Consider the following 26,067-nt stretch of genomic DNA (forward strand, 5'->3'; position numbering starts at 1 on the left):
CCGTCCTCTTCGGCCCGCCAGCAGGTGCGCTGGAGGCACCTGGTGCGGGGCGCTCCTCAGCCTTGGCAGCCCGCGGGCCCGCGCGAGCGCTCTGCTTGTGTTCCGGGATGGCTGCGCCCGGAGCGCGCCCGCAGCCTGTGCTCGCCCCCGCGTCTCCTCGCGCCCGCGGCGGCCCGGACGGCGCGCGTCGCCTCGCGCTGGTCCTCAGGCCAACCAGCGCCGGCCCGAGCGGCGCGAGCACGGGACTGGCCCCGGCTTCCCACTCGGGCCGGCGGGCTCGTGGGTTCGTTCGCCCCGCCCCCTCCCCACAGCGCCGCCGCTGGGCGCTTGCGCGGGGCGCGTGGCCGTGGCCGGGGTCTCCGCCGCAGCCCGAGCAGCCGCCTCCGCCTCAGTCAGTCAGTCAGTCCCCAGCAATGGCGGAAGGAGGTGAGCGAGAGGAGCTGCTTTCGCCGCCGCCGATCTCTCCGGCCAAGAGGCTGTGCTCTTGGCCCAGCCCGCAAGCTCACCACCCCCGCGGGACTCCCGGGGCAGCCGGCGGAGGGGCGGGGGGCGGCGGCGGCAGCTGCCTGGCCCCCGGGGCCCGCCCCCACCTGCAGCCGGAGTCCTTGCTGGACTGCGCCGCCAAGACGGTGGCGGAAAAGTGGGCGTACGAGCGGGTAGAGGAGCGTTTCGAGCGGATCCCAGAGCCGGTGCAGCGCCGCATCGTCTACTGGTCCTTCCCGCGGAATGAGCGGGAGATCTGCATGTACTCCAGCTTCCAGTACCGGGGCGGCCCGGGCGCCGGCGCGGCTGCCGGCGCGGCGGGGGCTTCGCCGGTCGAGGAGGGGCCGCCGCCACCCCCCGGGGCCGCCGCTCCGGCCGGCTCCGCCCCCGGGGCCGCCGGGGCGGGCGCGTCCCCCGGGCTGGGCGCTGGGACTGGCGCGGCGAGCGGCGCCGGCGGCGGCAGCGGCAGCGGCAGCGGCGAGGGGCTGCCGTTCCGCCGGGGCATCCGTCTGCTGGACAGCGGCTCCGTGGAGAACGTGCTGCAAGTCGGTAGGTGCTGCCTGGCCCCTCAGCCCCCCTGCCTCTTCTGCAGGTGCCTTCCCAAGCCCTGGGTCGAAACCCAGGCTTTCTGCCCAACTCCTGCATCCCCGCTGAAGGACAAAAAAGTGACATAAAAAACTTTTCCCAAGGTTTCTTTTAGGTCCACTACTGCTCTTTCCCCCACCGGCTGCCCCATTTCTTTTTCTTTTTGTTTGAAAAGCGAATGAGTCTCTTGGTCTCGGTCTCTCTCTCTCTCTCTCTCTCTCTCTCTCTCTCTCTCTCTCTCTCCCCCCGTCCCTCCCTCCCTCCCCCCCGCCCCCGCACTAAAGGAATAACGACGTGATGAGCCCTTTTGGATGCAACAATTTTCGAAACGCGTTTTACTGATTTAAGTTTAGAGGGAAAGGGATTGTTAGTTAATTTAGAGCAATAGGTTTTAGAGGGAGTGTTTGAGGGACAGACTGTCACGGCCAATCTGTAGTTATAGCAGATTGAATCTGGGTGTAATTAACTTTCACATCGGAAAAAGCAACAGAATATTGTGCATTTTAGACAATTTAATTGTCTGTTTTAATATTTCCCGCCCCCCCCGAACAGTGATGCTTGGGAATCTAGGCTGCAGATTAACAATAACGGAAGATGGAAATGTGACAGCTTCTCTTCTCTACACCCCCATCCATGGGAAAGGGGAAAAAAGCTACACAATCTGGAGTGGGGGCGGGGTCTGCCTTCCTTGTCAGACTGGGGTAAATCAAAAGCCAGTCACGTTGGATGTTTCAAATGCTTTCATTTAACGCGTCCTCGCATTCGCTTTTGTTTTATCTTTTTGTTTGTACAAAAATGGAAACTGATTTTTTTTTAGTCTACTCTTTCTTTTGAGCTTCTAGTTAGTTTGTTAATCTTATTAAGTATTTAACTAAAGTGTACCTGATTTGTGGAATGATTAGAGAGGAAGAAAAACTGACATTGTTTAACATTAATTTGCTATGCATAATATTAAAAACACTTTTGGGGGGCCTATTTGGATTATTATAGCATTCTGGAAGTGCACATCTCCGTGCCTTTTATTGTACACTATATGCTTATATTTACTAAAGGAAATACTGATTTTTCTAAAGTTGAAAGAAGGATATTTCACAGGCTCAGGCGCACATACTTAAACAAAAACCCAAACATCTAGCTCTCTTCTCTTCAGGTAAAACCAACATATTTGGAATTATTTTCCTTTGAAAACTAGTACATCACAGATTTTTGCATAGAACAGTCTCTTCCAGTTATTGAGAATGAGTAAGTTCTGTCATATTTTTTTAAAAAGCATATGTAATTTTTAAATAAATATGAAATGAATATTTATGCTTATTTGAAAGATGCTAGTGCTCTGTGTACTTGTGTATATTTTAGAAAGAATGAGTTACATAAATAGGCGATTAGGGTATATAGCTTTAATATTGAAGGTTTTTTGTTTTTTGTTTTTTGTTTTTTGGTTCTTTTTTCCGGAGCTGGGGACCGAACCCAGGGCCTTGCGCTTCCTAGGCAAGCGCTCTACCACTGAGCTAAATCCCCAACCCCAATATTGAAGTTTTGAAAACATGAAATTGAATGTTTCGTTTTATTAATTTATAAGCTTTAATGTTTCTGAGAGTTTAGAACAGTTAACTTTTAAAGATTCTTATTTAAAACATTATACATTGGTAAGAGATAGTTCAGGTGATTGTCTTAGGGATAGAGATAGGTTCGAAAGAATTTCAAATTTTAAGGGAGCAAACAAGAGTTTTATTTCCCCCACCCCCACCTCCCAGTGCTGGGAATTAAACCTAGGGTCTCTGGCATACTAGCCAAGCACTCTACCACAGAGCTGTAACTCTGCCCCAAGAGGTACCTATTTTTAGGGTGATTAAAATGTCAACTTCCAAGTGAAATGAGATTTTAGAGGATGATCCAGATTGTATTTAAATCAGATATTCCTCTTTTAAAATGATAGTTGGTGTACTTATGGGGTAATGGACTCATACCCAGTCATTTCAGGCACCCTGAGAAAGACACAAATGTTTGATTTATTTGGATTTCCTAAAGAATGAATTGATACTATATTTGAGAACTTGCTCTTTGTGGTATTTATTTCTCTGACCTGAATTTGTTCTAGTAAGTATGGAAGAAGATGTCTCATTTCTTTATAATTTAAAGTATTTTGCCATGAATCACCTCATAATATATAAAGCTAGAGAGCCATCTCTCTTAAACTTTTGTGTGACTTAATCTAGATAGTCAATTTTCTAAAAGCATTGTCAAATGATAAGTGAGTTATTTGCATATAGTCTGATAGCAAACCTGTTCTTAAGCTTACAATCTCACTTCAAACTCATTTTAATTCTTACGTTCCACTAAGAATTCTTCATATTTCCTTACTACTTCCAAAACATACCATGATCTTGGAACTGAGGATTGTTAAAGGTAGAAAGGAAGAAAATTCCAGATCTGTAATAACAACTTATTCTTTTAAAAATTTAAAGATTGGGCTGGAGAGATGGCTCAGCAGTTAAGAGCACTGACTGCTCTTCCAGAGATCCTGAGTTCAATTCCCAGCAACCACACGGTGACTCACAACCATCTGTAATGGGATCAGATGCCCTCTTCTGGTGTGTCTGAAGACAGCTACAGTGTACTGATATAAACAAAAGTAAATAAATATTTAAAAAAATTTTTTAAAGATTTATTTTATGTATACATGTGAGTGCCCAGATGTGTGCCTGATGCCCCTGGAGGCCAGAAGAGGGTGTCAGAAGCCCTGGAACTGGGGTTGTAGATGGTTGTAAGCCATAGTGTGGGTGCTGGGACCTAAACCCAGGTCCTCTGCAGGAGCAACAAGTGTTCTTAACTGCTGAGCCATCTCTCCAATCTTAAATTTTTGTTTTTGTTTGTTTCAAAACAAAGTTTCTTTTTGTAGCCTTGGCTGTCCTGGAACTTACTCTGTTGATCAGGCTAGCCTTGAACTCACAGAGATCGCCTGCCTCTACTTCCTAAGTGCTGAAATTATAGAAACAAACAACCAAACTTTAATATCCTTTAAAAGATTCATAACAGAATTTTTAAAAAATATTTAAAATTTTTAATTACTTAAGTATGTATGTGGGGTGCGTATGGAATACAGAACGGAGGGTAGGCAGATCCTCTGGAGCTGGAGTGACAGTGGTTGTGAGCCATCCCATGTGGGTGCTGGGAACTGAACTCAGGACCTCTGTAAGAGCAGTCATCAAGCATTCCTAACCAATCAGCTCTCCAGGCCTTTAGAATGTGTGTGTAAAACCAACACTGAGGTAGAGGCAGGAGAATGATGAGTTTGAGGTCAGCTTGGGTTACACAGTAATATCTTTTCACAGACATAAAAGCACAAAATACTAAAGTTTTTATGGAAAATAAAAGCAAACCAAACTTTCATAAAGACTATCTAGGTTAAATTTTGTAACTTCATATTGCTTTCCACATGTAGGCTAAATTCTGTAACTTCTGATTATTTTCTATGTTGAATCAGTGTAGAAGTCAGTGTGCTTGATATTCAGTAGAAAACACCACATTTTGAATGAAAGCTAAAACTTCGTACCTTGATGTCAACGAAAGGGAGGAATGTAGGCTTATTCTGTTTAAAGATACACTTCTTTTACATAACAATACTGAATCAGAAGTATTGTTCCTTTTAAAAGGGGAAATTAGTCTTTTTGTGAATTTCTCTAAGTTTGAAGGTGTGTTAATAAACTTGCAGTCTGATCCCTCACTATTATGAAGGTAACATAATTCAAATTTTAAAAATGTTTTATTTATTTGTGTTTTATATTGATGCCAGGTGCTACCTTGAGTGGAAAAGTATGACTACAAAGCTAATAGTTGTAGCAGAAAAGGTCAATTTCAGGAAATTATCCATAATTTAAACATCAAGTAGTAAGTCTGTAATTATGCATAATTGTGTATCATCAATAAGCATATCTGTGACATTTTCTGTGTATCATAACAAGTACGATAGTTGTTCTTTTTGTTATTGTTTGTTTGTTTTGTGATATCTAGAATGGAACTTAGGCTAGGCAAGCACTCTGCTACTGGCTTATACCTGTAGCCCTAGTTATTGAATTTTTTTTTAAGATTTATTTATTTATTTTGTATATGAGTACACTGATGCTGTCTTCAGACACACCAGAAGAAGGCATCGGATCCCTTTACAGATGGTTGTGAGCCACAATGTGGTTGCTGGGATTTGAACTCAGGACCTCTGGAAGAGCAGTCGGTGCTCTTAACCACTGAGCCATCTGAATTTTATATGAAGTTAATTTTCATATATAAATTGGGAATACAAAAGATATTTACACCTACTAGAAAGGTTTATAGCATCCCTTGTAGACTTGACTAGAATAGGTAAAATTACAACAAAATTTCATAATGGAAATGGCTTAATTTATACGTAAGATAGTTTGTCAAAAAACTAGTTATGGGGCTCACTGGTTAAGAGCACTGACTGTTTTTCCAGAGGTCCTGAGTTCAATTCCCAGCAACCACATGGTGGCTCACAACTATCTATAGTGGAATCTGATGCCCTCTTCTGGTGTGTCTGAAGACAGCTACAGTGTACTTATATAAAGAAAATAAATAAATCTAAAAAAAAAAAAAAGTCCCAACTAGTTATGTACCTTTAAGGAATATTTGGTGACATTAAATTCTTTTGTTGTTTGAGACAGAGTCTATGTATGCCTGGCTGGCCTGGCACTTGCTATTTTTGTAGACCGGGCTGAATATGAACTTACAGAGATTTGCCTTCTCTGCCTCCGCAATACTAGCATCCAAGGTATGCACCGGTATGCAGCTTTACAAACCTAAGTCACACTTATTTATTTATGTCTCTGTGTGTGTGTGTGTGTGTGTGTGTGTGTGTGTGTGTGTGTGTACTTGTGTGCACAGGTCAGAGAACAATTTATGGGATCAAATTGTTTTCTCATCCACTTTGGTCCCAGGGATCAAAAATCAAGTTGCTGGGCTAGGTGCTAAATGCCTTTATCTACTGCGACATGTCTCTCTCTCTCTTTTTGTAAATTATCTTTAATATGTTTTTGTAATCCACTTGTTATTCCCCTCCCTGCTTACCCTCCTACAGTTCCTCATCCCATCCCCACCCCTGTCTCCAAGAGGATGTCCTACCCCACCCAACTCTGCCAGGCCTCCCTGGGGCCTCAAAGCTCTCCAGGGTTAGGTGCCTCTTCTCTCACTGAGGCCAGACCTGGCAGTGTTCTGCTGTATATTTGTGGGGAGGAGGTGGGGATTTGTACCAGCTGGTGTATGCTGCCTAGTTGGTGGCTCAGTGTCTGAGAGATCTCGGGGGCCCAGGTTAGTTGAGGGTCGCCCTCTTCTTCAACTTCTTCCGGCCTTTCCCTAATTCAACCACAGGCAGGTCTCAGTCTCAGGCTATGTACCATGCTGGGAACAGATGGAGACTGCTGGCTTTAGCTTGGATTATTTTTTAATAATTACATGCTGCATGTAGGTATGTGTGCATGCTTGTGTGGAAGCCAGAGGTCAGCATCAGATATTATTCCAATACTCAGGAGAGCCTTTCAAATCTCTCCTCTTTAAAAAAAAATATTTTAAATTATGTGAGTGTAGGTGTCCTTGGAAGCCAGAGGCATTGGATTCATTGAATTCCAGATGGTTATGTGCAGGGACTTGTGCAAGAGCAATGTGCACTCTTGTGAGACATCTCTCTAGCCCCCATCTTGTTTTTGACGAGGTCTTTTTCTATAAGCTAGGCTCATGGCTTAGGCTAAGTTGACTTCAACCAGCTAAACCTGGAGGAATCTGTTTATTCCTCATTCCCTAAGTGCTGATTGTAACTACACCATTATGCCTGGCTTTTGTTGTGGGTGCAGGAACTTGTGCTTGCAAGGCAAACACTATATTGACTGAGTCATCATCCCAGCTCCTGTACATGCCTGTTAGTGTTCAGTAAGTGTCTGTCAAATGAACGAATGTTAAAGAATTGACTCTTCAGTGTTGTAAAGCTGAGGGCCTGGGGCCAGTGCACCTGTAGTCCCAGCTACTCAACAGGCTGAGCTAGGAGAGTAGCTTGAGTCCAGATAGCATAAGGTAAAATAACAAGACTTTTTCCTCAAAAGTGCTAACCAAGCAACCAACCAGTCAAGCAAGCAAGCAAACAGAAAAAGAGCAATACACGCACATCCAGATAAACAAAAACCAACAACAAAAGTTCAGGGAGATAAGCCTGAATTTTTAGTGTGAGCATGTTATAGGGGAAACTCCAAGCTTGCCTATGTAAGAAATGCATTACAGCATCCTATGTTGTCTGTTAAGTGGTGATTTACAGTTTTCCCCAAATATAAGAAATATATATGAACCTTATAAAGATGACCACTTTAAGAACAGAGCTGTAGATTTCAAAGATAATGAGCAGACTGACGAGCACATTTTGATTTAGACATTCTCACTAATGTTTTAGTGCAGGTGCTGTGGCCGAGCGCTTGAGGGCTCGCCTAGAGTGTGCAGGTTCTGACTCAAATCAGCACCACAGCTTTTAAATGTGTTTTACTGCACACATGTGTTTCACAATACAGTTTTTTGTTTTTGTTTTTGTTTTTTGTTTTACACAGAAGCTGGGAGCACTTTCTTTGTATTTTTTTTTTTTTTTTGTTCTTTTTTTTCGGAGCTGGGGACTGAACCCAGGGCCTTGCGCTTCCTAGGTAAGCGCTCTACCACTGAGCTAAATCCCCAGCCCCTACTTTCTTTGTATTTTACAGAAAGGCTTGAAACATGAGGACTTTCTTTAATATATCAAAGTACATCCACAATTTTTAAAATAAATATTACTGAAATGTCAGTGTAAAGCTAGTTTAAATTTCAAAGTGAGAAAGGCTGGAAATTGATTTATGCATATGTGAACCAAGGCACTTCTACTTTGACAGTGATTATGAAACCTGACTTGGTAATGCGCACCTGTAATTGAGCACTCTAGAGTAGTGGTTCTCAACCTGTGGATAGCAATCCCTTTAAGTAGGGATGGGGTCATCAAACCCTTTCACAGCATGAGGAACTGTATTAAAGGTCATAGTGATAGGAAGGATGAGGAGTTCAGTGTATCCAGATGTTGAGTTTGCGGCTAGCCTGAGCTACATGAGCAACTATCTCAAAACAAAACAAGAAAACTGTCCCCACCGAGGAGGAAGAGGAGGAGGAGGAAGAGGAGGAGGAGGAAGAGGAGGAGGAGGAAGAGGAGGAGGAGGAGGAGGAAGAGGAGGAGGAGGAGGAGGAGGGGAAGGAAGAGGAAAGGAAAGGGGGAGGGGGAGGGGAAGAGGAAGGGGAAGAGGAAGGGGAAGAGGAAGAGGAAGAAGATTCCACATGGCTATGAAAAATCAAGGCATTAGCTGACAGTGTTCTGTTTTGGTTTTAAGAATATGGGACTGTACACTTAAAGATCAATGCTTCATATCAAAAAGAGAGAAAAATTCAGGATTTTGGGTGTAGTTCAGCTGTAGAAGGCCTGCCTGCCATGTGTAAGCCCCAACATTTTTTAGGAGACGATAATTCATTCTGTGTTGTTTTTTGTTTTAGAGATTTTTATTGTATAGGCCCAGCTTACTTCATAGTGCTTGACCTTGTGATCTTGCTAGCTCAGCCACCCAAGTACTATGTGTACACCATGATACCTGGCTCTCAGTTACTTTTATATGAATTTTCTACCTTGTAATTTATTTATATGCTCATTTCTTTCTTATAAAGGCAGTGCACTTCTTGACCACTTTCAACCTGTCCTTAAGTTGGTGTGATAAGTAATTAAATTATAGTCATTTTAATATTAATGTTTAGAATTTGTTCTGGTTAGATAATTTTATTTTATTTGTCAACTCGACATAAGTCAGCCTCATCTGGGGTGAGGAAACCTCAGTTCAGAGAATGCCTCCATCAGTCCATCAGACTGGACTGTAGGGATGTCTGTGGGACATTTTCTTGATTAGTGATGATTGAATGGGAAAGTCCAGCTCACTATGGGTGGCACGACCCCATGGCAGGTGGTCCTGGGTTGTGTGAGAAAGCCATGAGGAGCAAACCAGAAAGCAGTGTTCTGTGGTCTCTGCTTCAGTCCCTGCCTCACGTTCCTGCTCTGACTTCCTTTCATGATGGCCTACAACTGTTAGCTGAAATAAATCCTTTCATCCCTAAGTTGCTTAGAAACCCTACCACAGACAGTACTTACGATCATATGCAAACTTATTCTGTGACACTTTTCTTCCTCCCCCCCTCCCCGTGACACTTTTCATAATGATATGTATCCACTGATTTTGGTTTCCAATATAACTTTCTCTCCCTTAGAGAGGTTAATGTAATTTACTCTAAATGGTGTTTGGTAAATATTTTTTCAATTTATGCATTTATTCTGAGATGATTATCTCATTCTGTAGCCCATGCTGACTTGAAGTTCATTGCAGACCTCCTGTTTCAACCTCTTGAGATCTTAAGATTATAGGTGTGGGCCCCTATACCTGGTTAACAAATGTTTATTGAATGAAAGAACGGCTGGTCACATGCTCTTTTTATGTTTTGTAGTATGGATAGATCTCTTAATTAACTTATATGTAATTGGAGCCTGGAAGCTATGCTGACATTTTTTTTTTCTTTTCTTTTTTTCGGAGCTAGGGACTGAACCCAGGGCCTTGCGCTTGCTAGGCAAGTGCTCTACCACTGAGCTAAATCCCCAACCCTATGCTGACATTTTGAATTAACCTTTGGGTATTTCTGGTGTTCAGAATGTTATGTATAAAGTGGTGAAGCCTATTATTAACCTCCTGATTTACTGAGTTAGCAGGCATTACTTGTTTTGTATGAGGATCGGTAGATGCTTACTTACCAGCTTTTGATAGAGTTGTTTCTAATATACTTTGTATTCCTCATTTAGAATTCGATCCATGGTTAGATACTGTGATGGTTTGTATAGGCTTGGCCTAGGGAGTGGCGATGTTAGAAGGTGTGACCCTGTTGGAGTAGGTGTGGCCTTGTTGGTGTAGGTGTGTCACTGTGGGCACGGGCTTAAGATTCTCACCCTAGCTGCCTATATAAGAAATGCATTACAGCATCCTATGTTGTCTGTTAAGTGGTGATTTACAGTTTTCCCTCTAGCAGCCTTCCTCTAGCAGCCTTCAGATGAAGATGTTGAACTCTCAGCTCCTCCTGCACCATGCCTGTCTGGACTCTGCTATGTTCCCACCTCGATGATACTGGACTGAACCTCAGGACCTCTGAAAGAGCAGTCAGTGCTCTTAGCCACTGAGCCATCTCTCCAGCCCCCAGAGGTTAATTTCTATGTCATAAGGAATATACAGTTTAGTACAAGATGCAAATGTAAAATAGTGTTATAAAAGTAGATTTAATTATGGAGGCAAAGTAGGAAGTGATTACCTTGCAAAATGAGAACAGCTGAATATATTGCTCTATTTAATGTATTTACGACTATAAGAAATTCTAAGGGGCTGGAGAGATGGCTCAGCAGTTAAGAGCACTGGCTGCTTTTCCAGAAGACCCAAGTTTAATTCCCAGCACCCACATGTGCAGCTCACACCTATCTGTAACTCCAATCTCAGACCTTCTGACACCCTCACACAGACATACATACAGGCAAAATACCAATGCAAATAAAAAAATAAATGATTAAAAATTAAAATTACGGGGTTGGGGATTTAGCTCAGTGGTAGAGCACTTGCCTAGGAAGCGCGAGGCCCTGGGTTCGGTTCCCAGCTCCGAAAAAAAGAACCAAAAAAAAAAAAAATTAAAATTACAGGGGTTGGGGATTTAGCTCAGTGGTAGAGCGCTCTGGGTTCGGTCCCCAGTTCCGAAAAAAAGAAAAGGAAAAAAAAATTAAAATTACAGCTAATATTGCTATAAAGATTAAGAAAATTGTTTACCATCACAAGCTTGATTTACCTTTTATGGAATTCCTTTTGTATGACATTCCATATAGCCTGCTAGTACCCTAGTATGTAGCTATTTGATTCAAAGGGATAATATTGACAAGAAAGAAGATGACAGAAATTTTATCAAATATGAGTAATTTTTTTGTTTGTTTGTTTTCTAGGCAGGGTTTTTGTGTAACCTTGGCTGTTCTGGTACTTACTTTGTAGACCAAGTTGGTCTCAAACTTAGAGAGCCATCTGTTTCCAGCTCCTGAGTGCTGGTATTAAAGGTGTGTGCCACCACTACCTGGCTAAAAGTTTGTGAGTGTTTTCTTTAATTCTTTGTTTATTTATTTTATGTGTGTGAGTGTTTTGCTCACAGGTCTGTCTGTGCATCACATTCACTGTTGGTACCTTCAGAGGTTAGACAAAGGTGTTGGATCCCCATCTGAAATTACGGATAGTTATGAGCTGTCATGGGATCAAACCTGAGTTCTCTGAAAGAACATGTGCTTTTTTTTTTTTTTTTTTTTTTTTTTTAATTCTTTTTTTCGGAGCTGGGGACCGAACCCAGGGCCTTGTGCTTGCTAGGCAAGTGCTCTACCACTGAGCTAAATCCCAAACCCCAGAACATGTGCTCTTAACCACTGTGCTATCATGTCAGTCTCCTAAGTAATTTTTTTCCTAAAGTAAACATTATAGACTTCTATTTTTATAATAGTTTTATTATCACTATGTAATTTTATTTTTCTTTAGGAGATCATTACTGCTTTTAGGATCTAATAAGTAAAATAACCTTTTATCCATCCATTACTATCTTATACTCAGTAAGCAATGCATTGTTTCATTGAAAATTGGGCAATACATTTCCCCCTATTTATTCATAATTTTATTGAATAAAGTCTGTAGTATTAATCAAATTTACTCATAGCCTGCTTGCTTTTTGTACTTGGTTCTTGGTTTTGTGATGATGTTTTGTGCAGGAATAGAAACCCTGACTGAGACAGAAATTAGTACCAGGAGTGGGGTATTCCTGTGACAACCTGGCCATGTATTGGGGAGGAATATGGAAGGACTTTGGAACTTTGAACTAGAAGAGCCATTGGGCTGTTAAGAGTTCTGTGGGATGTTCTGTAGTAGCTTGGAAGATAATGTTAACAGTGCAGAAGATGGAGGCCTGGCTTGTGAAATTTCAGAGGAAAGATTAAAGACTTTTCTGTCTTTTTTTTCCTCGAAGCTGACGACCGAATCCAGGGGCCTTGTGCTTGCTAGGTAAGTGCTCCACCACTGAACTAAATCCGCAACCCCAAATTAAAGGCTCTTATCAGGGTTGCTGTTTTGATTGTGACAACTCTATGGTTTTGGTTATCTGGGGCTGAAGAATCAGCTATGATTAACAAGATACCAGAACTACTAAAGCGAGACCTTTGCATTACTGGGACTATTGATGCTGGTTAGCTGGAGCTAAGAAATTAGTGGTGATTAAGAAGAGACCAGAATCATTGAGGTGAAATCTTCTGGGAAGTGTTTTCTGAGAGCACAAAGAGGCTGTGTTCCAGAGAAAGCCAAGGTTGTACCTTGTGCTGTGGCTGGACTTGGTAATGTGTGAGAGTCACCCAGGTGGTACTGGTTTTGGAGGCATGAAAGGGTCATGAAGAGCAGCTGAGGCTTGGTACTGTGAGAGGCCACGGAAGGCCACTGGTGAAGGTGCAGCCTCAGTTGCAATTGATGGCCCAGGACTGACAGGGTCATGCAAAGGAGTCAAGGCTTGGCATCATAAAGAGAGCCTATGAGAGGATATCGGTGAAGCCTACTTGCAGCAGAAGTGTTTTGGAGGTGCCAGTACCATGAGAAGACCACCAAGAACAGCAGCAGCAGTGGAGAACAGACACTGGGGCCTAGAAGACAAGGTGTGTGCTACAAAAGGCAGAGCAGGAGAAGTGACCCAAGCCCTTGGTCTTAGGTGGATCCCAGACATTGGATGGTTAGAGCTTAATTTTGTTTTTGACTGTGACTATGCCCTGAAATTTTTCCTCTTGAAGGAAGAAGTATTTTAGAGGAGCCCACAGTTAAGAGGCTTTAAATTAAAAAAAGACTTTGAAATTTAAAAGAGATTGGATATTTTAAAGGGATCGAAATTTTAATATGTAAGAATTTGTAAAGACTGTGGGACTTTTAAAGTTATTTAGATCTTGGGGATGAATATAAGAATGTAGGGTAGAGGCTTATAGTGGTATGCTTGTGTGTCAAGTTGACAAGGAGTCAATTGTGCTGGCTGGTTTTGTGTCAACTTGACACAAACTGGTATTATCACAGAGAAAGGAGCCTCAGTTGAGGAAATGCCTCCATGAGATCCAGCTGTAAGGCATTTTTTTTTTTCAATTACTGATCAAGGGGAGAAGGTCCAACCCACTGTGGGTGATGCATACCTGGGCTGGTAGTCCTGGGTTCTATAAGAGATCAAGCTGAGCAAGCCAGGGGAAACAAGCCAGTAGTAAGTAACATCCCTCCATGGCTTCTGCATCAGCTCCTGCTTCCTGACCCGCTTGCGTTCCAGTCCTGACTTCCTTTGGTGATTATCAGCAATGTGGAAGTGTAAGCTGAATAAACCCTTTCCTCCCCAACCTACTTCTTGGTCATGATGTTTGTGCAGGAATAGAAACCCTGACTAAGACACTTTTATTTTGCTCAAGTCTAATAACACTTGCTAAACTGGCCTGACAAACATCACTAACATCATTGATGTTATTAGCATAAGGAACCTTTTCTATATTATGGCCTCCTAAGATGAAGAATTATTGTTCTGTTTAACATGGAGCCTATTCAGCAAAGTTGGGGAGTCAGCATATATGAGGGATATGTCTGTCTTCTTCTCAGCACCCAATTACAGGTATTCAGGCCACACACTTGGCTTTTTTTTGTTGTTGTTGTTGATTTTTCTTTTTTTTCAGAGCTGGGGACCGAACCCAGGGCCTTGCACTTGCTAGGCAAGCGCTCTACCACTGAGCTAAATTCCCAACCCCCACACTTGGCTTTTTTGTGTGGGTCCTAGGGATTGAACTAAGGTCTTGAGGATGACATAGAAAGTGCTTTGCTGACTGAGCTCTCTCCTCTCAGTTCTCCAAATCTTTTGCTTGAACCATATTATTGTATTCTTTCCTATCCCATATGTTTGTAAGATACTCTTGAGTGTGTATGTGTGTGTATGTATATGTGTGCGCAAGTGCAATTCTGGCTTCTTCTTATGTTTCTTTCTCAGTTGTAAATGGATAAAATAATGCTATCTAGGAGTTGGAGAGATGGTTAAGAGAACTTGTTACTCTTGCAGAGTGCTGGAGTTCAGTTCTCAGCACCAGTATCAGCTAAATCAAAACCATCTGTAAACCCAGAGCCAGGGACTCAGTCACCCTTTTCAGCCCTCATACCTGCATACATGTGACATCATTCACATGTTCTTACATGCACGCATGCATGCAGGATAAAAATATTTTAAAGTTGATGTGATTTTGGATTATTTTGAGAATTTTATTCATTAATAGTAAAGTGGTTAGAGTGAGGCGTAGAAGCTGTGGAGAATTCATTATTACTGTGGTAGCCCTTACAGGTACTGTTGCATAGACTCTATTTGCTCCTTTCCTCTTAGAAGCTTTTACAGTCTGACAGGTATTCTCATTTGCTAAATTAAAATTGATGTTTTAAAAGTTGCCAGTGACCTCATGATGGCCAAACGCAGCATCCTTTTTTAGCCCTCATTTTTCAGGTCTTCTGTAGAATTTTCTATAGTCTGTTGCTCCTTCTTTTGTAAATGTGCTTGATAGGTATTTGTTGTGTAAGATTACTCTGACATTGAAACATTCCTTGCTGCAGGGAAGCTCTTTAAGTAGGGAGGTAAAATGTAAATGCCACTTCTATTCATCTGTAGTAATTGTTGTCTCCTTCTGTCTGCTAACCTAAGCCTAGGCCTGGCAGCTTCTAGCATCTGTACAATATTATCTACGCCTAGGATGTTTTCAGTCTCTGAGACTTACTGAGGAATAAGCTCACCCTTCCTAGGTCTTTCTGAACTCTGGCTGGCTGGTTCAATTCAGCTTTTCTGACTCAAACTCCTCTCCAAGCTGACTGATTCAATTTGGCCTCGAGCTCTTTGCCTCTCCAGAATTGCGCTGCTTGGCCTCAAACTAACTCTAGCAATTTGTTCTAATTTTCTGGCTCCTCATTCACTGGCTTGTTCTGTCTTTAGCTGTGTCTAGCTTGTTCTCCCTCCAACCTGTCTCTGTAAAACTCTCCTGGTAAAACTGTCCCCTCTCTCACTCTGTACTGCTCTCATAAGTAGCTTCTCTTTTCTCTGTGTTTTCATAAGAGACAGGCATATGCTGTTCTGTCAAATCTTTCTCTGATTCATCACTTTGTCTGCCAGTTAATTAGACATCACTTTTAAAAAAAGATTTATTCATTTATTTCATGTATGTGAGTACACTGTTGTTGTCTGCAGACACACCAGAAGAGGGCAGCGGATTCCCATTACAGATGGTTGTGAGCCGTCATGTGGTTGCTGGGAATTGAACTTAGGACCTCTGGAAGATTAGTCAGCTGAGCCATCTTTCCAGCCGTAGACATCACTTTCAAACATGAGTGCTTTCTTGTACAAACTAACTTTACCTTCATTGTTTGAGATTAAAGGTGTATCCTAAGAATGTGTCTGCATTCCAACTAGATTACACAGACCTACAAGGTCTTTGGATGTGATCAGAGCAGCCATGTTGGCGGATTAAAATTCCTCTACATTAAACAACTCAATTTAGCTTCAGGAAGTCCTTAAACCAGACCAGATTCACTAGACCCCATCCTGTTTGATTAAGCAGGAAGGGAGCCTGAGAGTCCCTCATACACTAAGAAGTTGAGCTGAAAAGACTTAGACAAGCCAGGTTGCAAAGAAGACTCTGAGACTAGGCCACCCACCCAGAAGAGGCTCAGAACAACTAAGGGACCTGGCAAGGACCCTCTCCAAACTTTTGAGCAGCCTGTAGGCTGTGCAGTGTGCACCAGGTTTTCAGCTTTTGTGAGCTGTCACCTATGCTGGGCTCTGGTGATACAGCTGTCTTTTGAGTCATATCTGCTCCTGTAAGTAACCCCTCACCAATATTCCTGTAAGTAACCCCAGTAAAATTCATGGTTCACTAAGTTGGACTTTGGTGGTATCCATACTGTAGTTTGTCATGGGTTTCCTATCCGGAGTGAGTAAATGCCTCCCCAGAAAAAGTTTTACCACACAACAGTGTTCAAAACCAGAACACTTGATAAAGGATTAATATCCTCCAGAATATAAAGAATACCAGAAGCTAACCAAAAGAACCTAAATTCATATATGGGCAAAAGGTTTGCAAAACATTTCTCTGAAGTAGATATAAAAATACTGGAAAAATTCATATTAATAATCATTAAGGAAGGCAGACACGCCTGGGAAACCAGAAGAGACTGCACTCTGTGCACATCCAGACGCCAGAGGAAAACACCAAACGTCATCTGGAACCCTGGTGCACGGAGGCTCCCGGAAAGAGCGGCGCAGATCTTCCCGGTTGCTGCCACTGCGGAGAGGACTTAGGCAGTACCCCACGAGCAAACTTGAGCCTTGGAACCACAGGTAGGACCAACTTTTCCCCTGCAAGAAACCTGCCTGGTGAACTCAAGACACAGGCCCACAGGAACAGCTGAAGACCTGTAGAGAGGAAAAACTACACGCCCGAAAGCAGAACACTCTGTCCCCATAACTGGCTGAAAGAAAACAGGAAAACAGGTCTACAGCACTCCTGACACACAGGCTTATAGGACAGTCTAGCCACGGTCAGAAATAGCAGAACAAAGTAACACTAGAGATAATCTGATGGCGAGAGGCAAGCGCAGGAACCCAAGCAACAGAAACCAAGACTACATGGCATCATCGGAGCCCAATTCTCCCACCAAAGCAAACACGGAATATCCAAACACACCAGAAAAGCAAGATCTAGTTTCAAAATCATATTTGATCATGATGCTGGAGGACTTCAAGAAAGACATAAAGAACTCCCTTAGAGAACAAGTAGAAGCCTACAGAGAGGAATCGCAAAAATCCCTGAAAGAATTCCAGGAAAACACAATCAAACAGTTGAAGGAATTAAAAATGGAAATAGAAGCAATCAAGAAAGAACACATGGAAACAACCCTGGACATAGAAAATCAAAAGAAAAGACAAGGAGCTGTAGATACAAGCTTCACCAACAGAATTCAAGAGATGGAAGAGAGAATCTCGGGAGCAGAAGATTCCATAGAAATCATTGACTCAACTGTCAAAGATAATGTAAAGCGGAAAAAGCTACTGGTCCAAAACATACAGGAAATCCAGGACTCAATGAGAAGATCAAACCTAAGGATAATAGGTATAGAAGAGAGTGAAGACTCCCAGCTCAAAGGACCAGTAAATATCTTCAACAAAATCATAGAAGAAAACTTCCCTAACCTAAAAAAAGAGATACCCATAGGCATACAAGAAGCCTACAGAACTCCAAATAGATTGGACCAGAAAAGAAACACCTCCCGTCACATAATTGTCAAAACACCAAACGCACAAAATAAAGAAAGAATATTAAAAGCAGTAAGGGAAAAAGGTCAAGTAACATATAAAGGCAGACCTATCAGAATCACACCAGACTTTTCGCCAGAAACTATGAAGGCCAGAAGATCCTGGACAGATGTCATACAGACCCTAAGAGAACACAAATGCCAGCCCAGGTTACTGTATCCTGCAGAACTCTCAATTAACATAGATGGAGAAACCAAGATATTCCATGACAAAACCAAATTTACACAATATCTTTCTACAAATCCAGCACTACAAAGGATAATAAAGGGTAAAGCCCAACATAAGGAGGCAAGCTATACCCTAGAAGAAGCAAGAAACTAATCATCTTGGCAACAAAACAAAGAGAAGAAAAGCACACAAACATAACCTCATATCCAAATATGAATATAACAGGAAGCAATAATCACTATTCCTTAATATCTCTCAACATCAATGGCCTCAACTCCCCAATAAAAAGACATAGATTAACAAACTGGATACGCAATGAGGACCCTGCATTCTGCTGCCTACAGGAAACACACCTCAGAGACAAAGACAGACATTACCTCAGAGTGAAAGGCTGGAAAACAACTTTCCAAGCAAATGGTCAGAAGAAGCAAGCTGGAGTAGCCATTCTAATATCAAATAAAATCAATTTTCATCAAAAAAGATAAAGAAGGACACTTCATATTCATCAAAGGAAAAATCCACCAAGATGAACTCTCAATCCTCATCTTCGGTTGGTTTATATACAAGTGTGCAATTTCTAGGCTTGAAAGTAAAATGATGCTATCTGGTGCTGGATAGAGGAGCCTTATTTTTTATTATGGCAGCTTGCTATTTTTGTAACATGGTGATTTGGTTGAACACAATAAAGTACAGTAGTAACTGATCTCCCCTTCTTCCTGGATGAGTGAGGAGATGATTAAATGTTGATGTCAGCATCCTTGAGCATATTCAGATGAGCTTCTGCTTCTGTTGAAAAGGATGCTGTGTTTGATTGTGGTCCGAAGCTTTGAAGCACTACTTGGCATCTCCTTCCTTGGAGGTCTCACTGTTTAAACATAACAGATTTGATAGCTTGTTGGTAAGGTGAGGTCCAGCTTGTCTCCACTAGGTCATCTTCATGTGAATCCGGTGGTTATACGGTTTTGTTCTAGGGATATTTCATTTTTTTAATAACGGTTTTAGCTGACATTCATGGAGAGAATGAATCCTTAGAACTGTGCCACTAGTGAAAGGAAATCCTGTCTAGAGTATGTTTCTTTACAAAGCTGTGTCACACCATCCTTTGGGCCCTCTGCTGGAAAAGTAGAATCAAGTCTCAAATAATGCCTTTTAAATTGTATCCTCTAGTATTATAGATGTAGGACAGTACTGTATCATACCTCTGTGGATGTAAAATAGCTTGTACCTGCTTTATGATACGTAGTAGTGACCATGCTTTATCAGAGCTGTTTTTAATGATGTTGCTCAGAATGTTTTCTTTCCAGATGATGATTGAGAAGCTAATTTAAAAAAAAAAAAATGGTGCCAGGTACCACAAGAGTAACAGAACTGTGCTGTTTTCTCGGGTTTTGTTTTTTTACTTTTTTTTTTTTTTAATGGAGTGTGCTGGATGTCTCTACAGTTTTGTTCAGATGACTGCAGAACCTGGAAAAGCTGTTGCTGCTGTTGATGCATAACACACTGCTATTATTGGTCTTTTTATATAAATATAAATATATATATACAGATTAAAAAAAACCACTCAAAAAAAATAATCATTAAGGAAATGGCAGTTAAGTTCATGATGAGATACTAATTCGTACCTATTAGGATGAATAATTATTGATTTATCAGCTCTCTCTTTCTGTATATGTGTTTTCTCTGTCTCTTTATTTACCTTTTCCTTCCTTGGTGGTGCTAGAGATTGAACCTAGGGCATTGTACAGTCTAGACAAGGTTTTTACCACTGAGCTATTTCTCTAGCTCTCGGGGTTTTATTCATTATTAAACTCTACTCCCAAATACAAGTAAAGACGTGAGGAATCAGAACCCTTTGGAAGCTGAGAATGGTATGATGTTTCCACCAAAAATAAAACAAAATTACCATATGACCCAGCAGTTCTATTCTGGGTATAAAACCCAGAATAATTGAAAGCAGGGACTTAAGCAGGTATTAATATAGCCACATTTAGAGTAGCATTGTTCATGATCACTGTGCTGGGTATTTTGTGAGCTTGATATAAGCTAGGGTCATCTGGGAAGAAGGAGCCTCATTTGAGAAAATACCCCATCAGATTGGCTTATATGGAGGTATTTTCTTGATTAGTGATTGATGTGGCAGGCCCAGCCCACTATAGGCAGCACTACCCCTGGGCAGAGAAAGTAGATCCGTGGTTTTCAGAGACTAGGATAGCAATGATTATGGATGGGCACCATGTTTCCTTCTGGATTCTGACAGTCTTCTACCTTTGAATACCGACAGCAGCTGTACAGATTCACAAATGTACTAAATAGCATTGAACTACAGGCTAACTACTCAACTGAAGTCATATGACATGGATTATAACGTCACAATAAAGGTATTACCAGAAAAGCAAGTGTCCTGTCCCCACCCAGAGGAACACCTCCAAAGACATTCTGTTTCACTAAGGTCTAAATTCCTAATCCGTCTATCCAGAGACCTGTGCTTACATCCTAATTCTATTGCTTTTTAGCTGTGAAATTTTGTTTAAATTCTTAGCCTGTCTGCTTTAGTTTCCTTATCTATACATTAGGAATACAATATCATGTTAAATGAGTCCGTGTGCGTGTGTGTATTTGTAATATATACATATATATGCAGCTCAGAATTTCTGAATTGTTATAGGAGTACTATGACTATGATTCTTTTTTTCTTGTTTTGCTTCTTAAAGAAAAAGAATTTTGCATGTAGGTATAATGTGCTTTAATCAAGTCTCTCCTTTATCTTCTCCTCTCTAATTCCTCCCTCATCCCCAAATTCCCTCCCAATTTCATGTGTTCTTTTTCAAAATCTAATGAGTTCGCTGAGTGCTGCCAGTGTGTGCACGGGTTTGGGACATCTACTGGAATTTGGGTAGCTTATCAGGAGCCACAACCCTGAAGAAAACTGTCTCTCCCTTTCCCAGCAATTATCAGTTGCCAGTAGCTTTTCAGCTGGGGGGGGGACTTCTTGACTAACTCCCACATCCATGCTGGGATTTTGTCTGACTTGATGGTGTATCTAATAGTCATGGCCTCTGTGAGGTCATTTGTACAACTGTCCTGTTGTGTCAGAAAACACTGTTTCACTGTAGTCATCTCCCCTTTCTTCTGTGTCTGTGGTATCGGTGTCCCAGTTAGGATGAAGCACTCCACAGCCCCTCATTCTCAGCGCATTGACCAGTTGTGGGTCTGAGTTTGGGACCCCCAGCCTGGTCCACAAAGTGAATCCAGGACAGCCAGGGCTATTACATAGAGAAACAAAAAACACAAAAAACAAACCAAAGCAAAATCTTTCTGTTCTCAAAAAATTGTGTTTCCTTATCTGTGTAGTTGAATTTGAAATTGTTTTTTGCTTTTTATGTTATTTAACAATTGTTTATTGAATACTAATGTGCTATGTTTTAGTTTATCCTGTGGAGATATAACAGTGAACAAAAAATGACTGTCTTTTCTTCCCAGGAGCACATTTCAGAGAGGTGATAAACAAACGCTTTCTATCTTCAGCTTGTGTTGTAATTGTTTGTTGTAAGTATTGTCCTTCCTTCTTGTCCATAAGCTTTCCTAGGACAAGGGTTGCATCACACAGTGTGTCCCCTTAGGCTTCATAATGTACTTTATTTTGTTCTTTTTGCTGTACTGAGGGCCTCTTGTTAGAGTCACCTGGGGAGAGAGCCTCAACTGACAAAAATGCCTCATCAGATTGACCTATAGGCAGGCCTACAGGACTTTTCTTGATCAATGATTGACGTGGGGAGACCCAACCCCTGTGAACAGAAGTACTTGAGCAGAAGATCCTAGGGGATGTAAGAAAGGCAGCTGAAGCTGGGTGGTGGCATTGCACACCAGCAGAGGGAATCGGACCTCTGGCCAGACTGGTCTACAGAGTGAGTTCCAGGACAGCCAGGGCTACACAGAGAAACCCAACCCCCTGTTTTTTCTCCCTCTCCCCCTCCCCCTCTCTTTCCCTCTCCCCCCCCCCCCACACACACGGAAGGAAGGAAAGAAGGAAGGAAGGAAAGAAGGAAGGAAGGAAGGAAGGAAGGAAGGAAGGAAGGAAGGAAGAAAAAGCAAGGGAACTGACCATGAGCCCAGAGACCCAGTAGTCCATAGCCTCTGCTTCTGTTCCTACCTTGAGCTTCTGATCTGCTTTCCCTTTCTGATTGACTGTAAGTTGTAGGATGAATTAAACCTTTTGGCCATTGTGTTTATCATAGCAGTAAAAAGCAAACTCTGTATCTCCCTCCACTAATAATGGAGTTTAAACAGGTTTTTTTTGAAATAAATTGGGAGCATTAATTTGTTCATTTGTATAACTTGCCTAATAGTGAGTCCCAGCCTGGGCAGCTTTCCAGAGCCACTTGAGCTTTGTGAAGTCCATATCCTGGGGCTCTACACTCTTAAAGTCTTGGAACTGAGGTCGGCCGGTGTGGGGCTCACACTTGGGAATCACTGCTCCACGGCACTTAGCATACTCATTTGGAAAGTGGCTAAGAAATTGGTAGGATTAACTTATGCTCTAGATTGTTTCGAAGTAGATTTGGGATTTGTAAGTTAAGCTGGTAAAGGATTGGGGTGGATTCTGGTTCAGCAGTAAGGACTCCATCCAGGGACAGGTTTGTAGGTGACTGAGCAAAGGGAACCAGTGAAGGTTGGTAACAGTGAGGCAGGGAGACCTTCTGCCAGGCGTGTGCTGCAGTCCCACTTACTCCTCTACATAGCCCTCCTACTGCTGCTTTGCCTTCCCAGATAACAGCAGCTCCACCCGCTTCTGTCACCCACTTTCAGAGAGCTGCCCTGAGAATGCTTTGGTTGAGGGTAGCTTGTGGAGAAGGTCATAGTGGTGAGCTGCCAGCAGACCACTAACCTGGTGGTTAAAGGAACGAGCACCTTGATCCTGAAAGAAGGGTCAGGGTAATGCACTCCCGTGTCTCCCAGCTTACTTCATATGGTAAATTCACCCTGTGTGGATGTGCTAAACAGGATTCTGCTTAGTCTGTTTTCTGGGGAAATTTAGAACAGTTACGATTAATGGGTGTTACTGCAACTGCTGTCCTAAAACTGATAATGTACAGATTCTTGAGTAGAATCTCTGTAGGACTAAGTAGTTTACCTCAGGGGGGAGGATGAATGGCTTCGCTACGGCATCTGAACCTCCTTCCATGTCCTTTCTCAGGCCTTACTGTTCATTTTCTCTCAGAGAGTACTAAGAGGTATAGCTCAGTAAAAACCTAAATGCTGAATGTCACCCACTTTCTTGTGGTGTTCCTTGTGTTGGCGAATCTGCTGCACTTTTTATAAACTCTAGCATTTGTAAAGGTTAGCACATCATATGCCTTTACAATCAGGTCTGTTATATAGATTTTAAAGATCAAGTACAGTGTAACCAATCTTTGTACTTTTTATTTGGGGTCACGGTATCACTAAGCTTCTAAGGCTGGCCTTGAACCTGTCAATCTTCTTGCTTCAGCAGGAAGTATCTCTCCAGTATCTGGGATTATAGGCCTGGGCCATCAGGCTGGACCTGGTTTGTTTTTTTTTTTTTTTTTTTTTTTTTTTTTTTTTTTGTTGTTGTTGTTGTTGTTGTTGTTGTTATTTGTTTATTTTTGTCTTTTTTCTTTTTTGTCTGGAGTTTTGTTTTTTTTTTTGTTTTCTTCTTTCATTTATGAACAATACTGCTGTGAACATTTCTATACCAGCTTTTGAATGGGCACATATTTTGTTTATGCCATAGAACACATTGGATATAAGGGGCAGTTTCACTTGCATTGAATTGGAAATAAATTCTTTAAAATTTTATTTGTTATTGTGTATGTGATGTATGTATGGGATGAGTGTGTACCATAGCACATGTGTAGAGGTCAGAGGACATCAGTTCATCAGTTCTTGCAGGCCACCTTCTTGTGGGTTCCAGGGATCAAACTCAGATTGATAAGTTTGTCTGGTGAACAGTTTACCCAGTGAGCCATATCACTGGTTTGGGAATTTATTATTTTTTTAATTCAAACCAATTGTTATTGGGGGCTAGAGAGAGAGAGCTCAGCAATTAAGAATACTTGCTAGTCTTTCAGAGGACCCAAGTTCAGTTCCCAACACCCATGTTGGATGGCTAACAACCACATCTAACTCCAGCTCTGGGGACCCAGCTGGCCTCCAAGGGCACTTGCGCACATGCAGCACACCTAATAGACACAACCGCATAAATAATATCCAAGTTTTTCAAAAAATTGTTGTTGTTGGTTGTGTATATGGGGAGTATGAACATGATGTGTGATTTGTATATATGGTCTCACATATGTCATAGTATGTCTGTGGAGATTAAACAACAGCTTTGTGGAGTCTGTTCTCACCTCCATTTTCATACTGGTTCAGTTGTAGAACTCAGGCCTTCAGGTGTTTCCCTGCTGCAGCATCTCCCTGGCCCTTAGGAAGTGATTTTAAGATGCTATTTTGCTATTCTAGAGATTCATGAGTTGAGATTATGAAGCAGGCTGGGGAAGGAGAAGGGGCAATGTGAGGCTATGACAGCTGGTTAGCATTTGGTGTCAAGTAGTGACTGATTGCTCAGTCCTCCTGAATTTCCTTATCAGAGGGTAGGGAGACTGTCTTGTCTCTTGCCTGCCATTTAACAAGAATTGGAATGGAGAAGTGTTTTGTTTGCCAACAAGGCATATTCCGCTCTAGTTTTAATCCTTATTGATTTTACAGTTCGGGTAATAAGACGGTAGGATTTGGAGGAACCGCAGCATTGCTGTTGCCCCTCCCCACTCCTGTGTGCAAATGGCATTTGTTGTTCTAGTTACCAGATGGAGAAAAGGGATGGCCATACATAGATCACAGCCTTGTGATAACCTGTGGCAACTAATGATAGATAGCAACATAAAGTAAGTATAATTGCTTAGTACACAAGGAAATACCTTCCCTTTTCAACATCATATGCTTTTTTTATTATTTTATGTCATTATTCCTTATTTTCTGTTATTTGGGGGAACATAATGAATGATTATTTAGTGGATTTCTCCAAGAAAGTGACATTTAAGGTAACGTGTGGCCCAGATGTGGTGGCACATGCCTTTAATTCCAGCACCAGGGAAGCAGAGACAATTGCGTCTCTGATTTTTGAGGCAAGCCTGGTCTACATAGTGAATTCCACAAAAAAGGCTACATAGAGAGACCCTGTCTCAAAAATAAAATTGACACGTGAAATGAGTAAAACACATAATCTCCATGGATGATTTTCAGTTAGTTTAACAGACAGCTGTAATCATATCTTACTTTTTAAAATGGGAGTCAGTGAAGATAAAAGTTTTCACAGAAACTTAAAAGGAAATTTGACTAAATTATTTAAAGAATAGCAATGCATAGCTACTATTTCCTTACAATATGCTAAGAGAATTATGTACTAAGTAAAGATGTGGGTGAGGGTATCATTTAATCTATATCAGATAATATCAGCATTTATGAATAAAAATGGATTTGAGCCATTAGCTAGTTTGTTAGGGAAACAGAATTTGTATCTAGAACCCAAGGTCAATGTCTATCATCCACACGGCAGCTCACAACTGTTTGTATTCCTGTTCCAAGAGATCTGACACCCTCACATAGACATACACACAGGCAAAACACCCATGCACATTAAATAGATATATAAACATGTTTTAAAATATTCCAGTTCCAAGAGATCTGACACCCTCACATAGACATACACACAGGCAAAACACCCATGCACATTAAATAGATAATATAAACATGTTTTAAAAGCTTTACTTAAAAAAAAAAACAAAAACACAAACAAAAAAACCCAGAAAACAGGGTAGGGGCTGGAGAGATGGCTCCGTGATTAAGAGTACAGTATGTGTTGCTCTTGCAAAGGCATCAGGTTCAGTCGGTTCCCAGCATTTATGTGGTGGCTTATAGCCATCTGTAATTCCTATTCCAGGAGATCCAGTGCCCTCTTCTGACCTCCAAAAGTACCCAGAAGGCATGTGGTATACAGACATACATGCAAGCAAAACACTCAGATTCATAAAATAAAATAAACCTAAAATTCAGCCGTGACTACTAAAAGTTATTTTAACTTATTTTTAATAGTTATTAGTATACCTCTTATCAACATACTGAAGTTAATTTTATGTGAATGTTTTATACAAAAGATAAAATTTGACTAATTCTAGTATAGGTAGGATTCAGTACAAATGTTTGTACAATTCCATGTCATTTCAATTTTCATATGCTATAGGACATGACTGTTAGCACAATATAATATAAATTCTATAGCTTTTTTCCCAATTTTACCTCTAGATGAAAATT

General features: G+C 41.6%; 1 protein-coding gene across 1 annotated transcript in view; it reads left to right on the forward strand.

The window, feature by feature from the left end:
* The first annotated feature begins 390 nt into the window (after nucleotides 1–390).
* Zswim5 (zinc finger, SWIM-type containing 5) overlaps nucleotides 391–26,067 on the forward strand; it is a 117,035-nt gene continuing 91,358 nt past the window's right edge. Inside the window, exon 1 of the mRNA NM_001401321.1 lies at nucleotides 391–1,032. Within this exon, the coding sequence (NP_001388250.1) occupies nucleotides 414–1,032 (619 nt within the window). The 5' untranslated portion in view covers nucleotides 391–413. The remainder of the gene's footprint in view (nucleotides 1,033–26,067) is intronic.

The sequence above is a fragment of the Rattus norvegicus genome, chromosome 5 (genome assembly GCF_036323735.1).
Source record: "Rattus norvegicus strain BN/NHsdMcwi chromosome 5, GRCr8, whole genome shotgun sequence".
NCBI lineage: Eukaryota > Metazoa > Chordata > Mammalia > Rodentia > Muridae > Rattus > Rattus norvegicus.